The sequence below is a fragment of the Gracilinanus agilis genome, chromosome 1 (genome assembly GCF_016433145.1).
Source record: "Gracilinanus agilis isolate LMUSP501 chromosome 1, AgileGrace, whole genome shotgun sequence".
Lineage (NCBI taxonomy): Eukaryota > Metazoa > Chordata > Mammalia > Didelphimorphia > Didelphidae > Gracilinanus > Gracilinanus agilis.
In genome coordinates, this window is record NC_058130.1 from 770,640,263 (window position 1) to 770,647,234 (window position 6,972).

The following is a 6,972-nucleotide window of genomic DNA, read 5'->3' on the forward strand; positions in this document are numbered from 1 at the left end:
CTACTGAGCTACCCAGCTGCCCCCCTTTCCCCCCCCCCCCCCATCATTTTATTGGTATCTGGGAGACATTCAGTAAGTCTCTAGTGTATTTAGCAGATCTTCTATGCAGAATCTGAAAAGACAGCCAATCTTTTTCTAAAAAACCTTTGAACTCTGAATCTCTGTTTCTGTTTAAGCCGTAGTGGGAAGTTCACAGCAAAAAAGAAATGAAGAAAAAAATTCTGAGTCTTCTCAAACATTGGCATAAGAATGTGGTTGAGACTGTAGGAGTCACCAGGGAGCAGAGAAGATGCAGAGAGGGTCTGAGGCCAGGTTTGATCTGGGAGCTGGAAGGGAGCTGCTCTGATCCCAGGCCTGAAGAGGCATCGCCCAGCCTTTTCTTAGAGAACTTCAGTGTTGAGGACTTCTTCCTTCTCCCTTCCCCTGTCCTTCTTCCTTCCTTCGCCTTCCTTCCCTCCCCGCCTTCCCTCCTTCGAGGCCCCTTCCGCTCCCCCGCCTTGTGCATCCCATTTCAGTTCTGCACAGCTTTAACCATTAGCCCTTGTTTTGGCCCTTACTGGCCCTTGCAATTTCCAACCACAGTTCCTGCCCACTTGGCCCAGCTAATGGAGTTTTTGTTCTGTATGACAGACTTTCAAAGATGTGAAGATGTCCTCACGTTCTCGCCCTGCCCATCCCCATGGGATTTTCTTCTCCACTTTTAAAGATTTTTAGTGAAGAAGTTTGTTTTGGGCATCAATAAGGCACATGGAGCTTTGGGATTAGGCCTGTGGGTGGCTCTGAGCAGAAGGCCACAGTCTCGAATCTCAGAGGAGGCATCTTCATTGAAACAGGACCCCGCATCCTGTCCCCCCACCCCCAAAGCGTCCACCTCCGTGGAAAGCGCATCCGCTCTCGACACCTAATTTGCAGGACGAGTCGTTAGGTATCCCTGAGAGACGGTGCTAATTCGGCTCTCACGCCTGGGCCGTGGGTGCTCCATCAATATTGTAATGATTGTTTTCTCTAGTTCTGCTTGATAGAGACCAGAGGAGGATGGCTGCTTTCTCTGCTCCAAGGGGTGCTGGCTCATGCCTCTCTTTTGTCTTCCCTAGGACATTCCAGGCCTGCCCGCCAACGGGGGACTTCCCAGTCCACATGGCTATGACTCCCAGTACGAAAGGTAATTTCTTTGGACTCTTCAGTTGGGGGGAGCACGATTAAATAGCTATTAATTAGCCTTTTCTTTTTTTAAGAACTACTCTGTGGGTCCCCAATATTATGGAATGGGTTTTTAAGTCTTATTTTTATTGTTGCCTTTTTTTTTCTGTCACCTTCACTTCGGAGTCCTTCCATCCGTGCTGTGACCCCGTAACAAAGGTCAGAGGAGAAAAAGGGACCAGCTGGCACGAGCCCTCCGTCTGACGCTTCTTGCTCACAAGCAAGCCCTCCCTTCGAGGGTCTCCTTCTCCGGCTTCCCTCGTTGCCATTCATTGTTGTTGGATTCTTTTTCTTCACTCCATCCAGCCGACACGTTCCCGTTTGCCTGGGAATTCTTCACGATCATTTTTCTTTTCATACAGAATGTTCCATTCGTCCGTCTAGCCACTTGCCGGGTGTCACTCACGAAGGAGCCTTTTCTTTTTGAATTCTCAGTCTTGGGGGGAGGCTGCCTCTGCCTCGTGCGTCCCTGTGGGCCGGCTCTCCTCTTTGGGGACTCCTTCCGAGGGTTCACATGGCCACCCTCTATGGCCACGTCCTCCCGAGGACCCTGGGATCCGCTGGACGCTTTGCTCGCCCCTTTTAAACTTTTGATGGGCGCCGTGGCCAGCCTGGGCCACCCGTCCAGTTCTCCCTCCCTTTTGTCCCTGCACATTTCCTCCTCGCATTGACCTGCCTCGGGACGGCACGTTTCGTGTCACTTGGGCCATCCTCAGCCCACTCGTACCTCCTCCGGGCCACCTGAAGCCTGGAAACCTTGGAGCGGGCGGGGGTGTCCCATGAGTCAGCTGCGGTGCATGCAAGACGCCGAACGGGGCGTCTCGGGGGCCGGCGGTGGGATGTAGCCCCCTTCCCAGGGCCTGCAGCGAGCAGGAGCCGCCGTGCGGTTGGATGGGAGGGACAGAAGAGGGGGCGGCCTGGCCTGGGAGGAGGGTTGGCTCACAGCCCCTCGTCTTTTCCAGGGCTATTCAGGAGAGTCTGCTCTCCAGCTCCAATGGTTTCCGACCCAGCGCCATGGAGGAGGCGAGGAACTTTGACAGCGACCTGCAGCTTGCCATGGAGTTATCTGCCAAAGAGCTGGAGGAGCAGGAGCTGCGGCTCCAAGAAGAGGAGGCTGAGCTGCAAGAAGTCCTGAGGCTTTCTCTCACCGAAAAATAGACCCCTCTGGCCGCGGGGCTGGGGACACCCAGGCAGCTGCCTCCCTGCCGGGCGGATTCGGAGGTGCGGCTGCTGGCGGTCCCCGTCCGAGAGGGTGGCAGGGGGAGCCGCTGGGCGTCCGGCCCGCAGAGTCTGGTCCGCACGAGCCACGCTGCGGGGTGCCTCGGCTCCAACTGGACCCCAGCCCGGACACCGCTCAGGTGTGAGTGAGGCGCCTGTTCTCGAGGGATGCCGACGAGACGCTTCTGCAGTCAGGGTGCTCGTGTGTGTGCACGTGTGTGCGTGTGTATTCTCTGCCCATGCACACACGATGTGTGTGCGAGCAGAGTGGGTTTGTGAGGCCTGGAAAGAGCATTCCTCCTGACTTACCAAAGAAATGGGTCTGGGCAGATCTCCTCCTCGTTTTACGGGCACCCCGAACGGCCTGGAAGTGGGATTTCTGGGTTCCACGAGCACTCGCTCGGCCCGCTAACGCCCAAGAGGAGACGTGCACGGCGTCTCTGCGCCTGGGACGAACTCTGCCTCGGGTTGGACCGTGGGGGACCCCGGTGGTGGCCTTCCCCCTTCCGTGCTCTGCTGGGCTTCTGTGGAGGGGGCCGAGCTGGAGAAGGCCGTTGCCATCAGAGCAGCGTCCTCCGGTGCCGGGGCTCCCCTTGGTCAGCATGTCCCCCAACCCTCCGCCCCACAGGGCCCCCCTAGGAACCGTTAGCTTCGGGAGTTTACCTTAGGGCAGCCTGAAACCAAAATAAGAAAGCTTCCGTGGAACGTGCCGTCTCTGGGGAAGGGAACGTACACCAAAGTACTCGCAGAAGTCCCAGCCGGGCCGTGTTCTTGAGGGAAAAGAATGGAATTCTAACGAGAAGGTCGGCGTTTTGCTGACAAATGGCTCTCGAGCAGCCCAAAGGGAAAGTTCTAATTGCTTTTTACAGTTCAAATCAACATCTTTCTGGATATATATTTTTTTAACAGACTCTTTTTATTACTTTTGAAAAATAAAAAAAAAAAATCTACTCCCACCAGTAGCAATACAAGTATATATTTTAACCAGGTTTTCTCAGGCCTTTTTTAATACCTTTAGCTATTCCACTATTTTGTCTAGCCCTCCTGTAAATACCCGCCTCCCCACATCTAGAGCGAGCAGGGTTCCCTTCACACTGGAGACCACACGCTTGTTCCCGTGGGGATCCCTTTCAGCCTCGAAATAACCGGGTGGGTCGTCTCGAGCCACGCTGGCCCTTTGGGAGTCCGAGGGCCCAGGGGACGCGAGGGAAGTGCTTGTCGGGGATCGCTTCAGTTTTGTCCCGTTAGGGTTGCCAGTAAAATGCTTCTGGTCCCATAGGACGATGTTTTTTAATGCCTTATAATCACCCCCCGTTTGTGTAACACTGATTAAAATTCCTTCTATGCACAAGGCGGCCATTTATCTCAGACTATGCAGCTTAGCTTTTGTAAACCTGACTTTTCGCTTTCACCGAGTAGCTCATCTGGAATTGCTGGTGATGGGATCAAAACAGCGACTCACTGAAGGGGATTGTCGTCAGATTTGCCCACTTGGGCAGAGTTCCCCCACTGTCTGGGGTGGATGGGAGGGAGGGCCTTCTGACTCTCCTGGCACCTCGGGGTGCCCGAGATTCATCCATGTGTATGTTCTACTCCCTCTTCAATGCAAATAAAGTCCTGCTTCCTTGGAGGGTGTTCTCTCAGTATTTCCGTTGTAGTCTCCAGGCTGACTTTTTTATTATTATTATTTGGTGTCAGAATTGGAGACCTCTGTGTATACGCTGTTATGGAGAAGAAATGCAAAGAGGGTTGAGACGAGTTAATGTAATTTAGTTCAGTCTTTGGTGCTGGCAGCCTGGAGCCATTTGTACGGCAAGCTTTCTGGCCCAGTGTAGGGGCTGCCCTTGCTGAGTTGGCATTCCAGGGACAATGAGGTATTGGAGGAGGACTTCATCACTGATTAAATTCCTTCTCACACCCAAGGCGGCTTCTCTGCTCTTCTGAAGGCCCCTGGGCTGAATTGGGATAAATGGGATGCACGCTGGAGAAAGGGAGGAGATATCTGGGGCTGTGGGCTGGCAGAGTGGAGGGCAGCCTCTCTGCTGGTTTTACATCCTTCTAGGCTGGGGAATAAGCTTTTTGCATAAGGAAAGGAGAGCCAAGGTTGGGACATTTCATTAATGGGATTCAATATTTTGGTTCTTTACGCCATGCTTTAGGCCAGGGGTTGGCAATGTGTGGCTCTCGAGCCATATCTGGCTCTTTTGAGGGCCAGATATGGCTCTTTCTGCAGGAGCAACAAAGTCCATTTTTTTTCAGGCACTGTTACAGGAGGGCACTGTGAGCACTGCACGGCTCTCACGAAACTACATTTTTAAAAATGGCGTTTATGGCTCTCACGGCCAAAAAGGTTGCCGACCCTTGCTTTAGGGGATCTGTATTCTTGGAATGAGTTTTCTTTCTGCCACTGCCACACATAACCCTCATTTCATATCTGGGTCCCATCCACTCTGTTCATAGAGCAAGAGATCTGTCCACTTGTTATTTAAAGCCTTTTTTTATAATGACATTTCAGTTTAATTGGTTTCTTTTGTAATCTATATTTTATTTTATGGATTTAAAAACGTTGTTCTGAGAAGAGGGGTCTGCAGATTGTATCAGATTGCCACAGAGGTCCGTAATAAAAAAATGGGTTAAGAGCCCTTGCCGTAGAAGAGCTAACCAACACTGGAGGCCTCCCTCGGAGTCTTTTCATATTCTGTGGAAATACCATTATCGCAGTTGAGCCAGCCACGTCTTGTTTTTCATTTTTAAAGTTCAGTTTTCTTTTTCATTATGAACCCCTGAGCATTATCCAACACAAACATTTAAGCCTTCGAAGAAGGACAAAAGGGAGCTGGATGTGAAAGTCGACACCTTTTAAAATTTTGATATTAAATTTAACAGTTAACAAAATTGCCTTGTGTGTCCCCTTCCGAGTTTTTTTGGTTTTTGTAAAAACGTTTTATTGGTGCCTGTCTTTTGGGGGGCAAGGATATTGTCACTGTTAACCCCTCTGTCTTTACCACACCCTCTCCCCTCTCCCCTTCTCAGGCCTTTCTTACAACAAGTGTAGTGAAGGAAAGCACATCAGCGGATTTGCCATGTTTGAAAATACCCGTCTCATCCTCCACCTCTGGTGAATCACCCTGGCCAAGAGGACCAGATCAGCATCATCCTCGTTCTTTTGGAGTCGCGACTGGTTACAGCGTTAAGTCAGGATTCTCGGCTTTCAAAGACATTCTCATCTATGAGGGTTTTGAGAGTGTACGCGTGGATGAATGAGTGAATGAATGAATGAAAAAAAGCTTTTATGAAATGCTGACTGAACAAAGCTAAGTGTTAACACAGATTGAAAAGGAAGACGGTCCCTGCCCTCAAGGAGCTCACTTTCTGATGAAGGGAGGCAACCTGCATAGGACTTTTAAATCCAATGGCCGTGCTCAGTGGTCCTTAGGATGCGGCATCAAGGCCGAAATAATGCATTTTCTCTGGTGGCCTTTCCATGAGGAAAACCCTCTCTGTTTCTGATGCGATTATCCTATAGGTTGTTACCCTGATTCTGCCCAACTCACTGTTATCATTTCATACAAATCTTCCCCAGCTTCTGTAAGTTCTCCATTTATTATGTTGTAATAATATCCCATTCACTTAGCACAATTTGTTAAGCCAGGCTCCATGATGGGCGTCCGCCTTATTTCCAGGTTTTTGTTTTTTTCTTTTTACTGCAGCAAAAAGTGCTGTTCTGAATATTTTTGCTCATATGGGTCCTTTCCCTCTTGAGGAGACTATCCTTTGGGCCAATGTTTATGTCCAGGTTAGTGACTTTGGGGGAATAGTTCCATAGTTTGATTATTATTATTATTATTTTTTACATTTTTAAACTTCTGTGTATTGGCTCCTAGGTGGAAGAGTGGTAAGGGTGGGCAATGGGGGTCAAGTGACTTGCCCAGGGTCACACAGCTGGGAAGCGTCTGAGGCCGGGTTTGAACCTAGGACTTCCTGTCTCTAGGCCTGACTCTCAATCCACTGAGCTACCCAGCTGCCCCCTCCATAGTTTGATTTTTTTTAAACATTTATTAATATTCATTTTTAACATGGTTACATGATTCATGCTCCTCCTTTCCCCTTCAACCCCCCCCCAACCCCCCCCCCCACCCATGGCCGATGCGCATTTCCACTAGTTTTGTCATGTGTCCTTGATCAAGACCTATTTCCAAATTGTTGGTGGTTGCATTGGTGTGGTAGTTTCGAGTCCACACCCCCAATCATGTCCACCCCGACCCATGCATTCAAGCAGTTGTTCATAGTTTGATTTTTAAAAAAATCTTTCTGCCTTAGAATGAATATATTGATTCTAAGTCAGAAGGGCAGTAAGAGTTGGGCAGTGGGGGTTAAGTGACTTGCCAAGGGTCACCCAGCTAAAAAGTGTGATTCATTTAGGTTTTTTGTTTGTTTTTTAAACCCTTACCTTCTGTCTTAGAATACTGTGAATTGGTTCCAAGGCAGAAGAGTGGCAAGTGCTAGGCAATGGGGGTTAAGTGACTTGCCTCTGAGACAAGTCTTGAAATCTAG

General features: G+C 50.0%; 1 protein-coding gene across 1 annotated transcript in view; it reads left to right on the top strand.

The window, feature by feature from the left end:
* ANKRD13A (ankyrin repeat domain 13A) overlaps positions 1 to 2,623 on the top strand; it is a 43,021-nt gene extending 40,398 nt beyond the window's left edge. Inside the window, exons 14-15 of the mRNA XM_044674081.1 lie at positions 1,095 to 1,162; positions 2,163 to 2,623. Of these exons, the coding sequence (XP_044530016.1) occupies positions 1,095 to 1,162; positions 2,163 to 2,358 (264 nt within the window). The 3' untranslated portion in view covers positions 2,359 to 2,623. The remainder of the gene's footprint in view (positions 1 to 1,094; positions 1,163 to 2,162) is intronic.
* Positions 2,624 to 6,972: the final 4,349 nt, after the last annotated feature.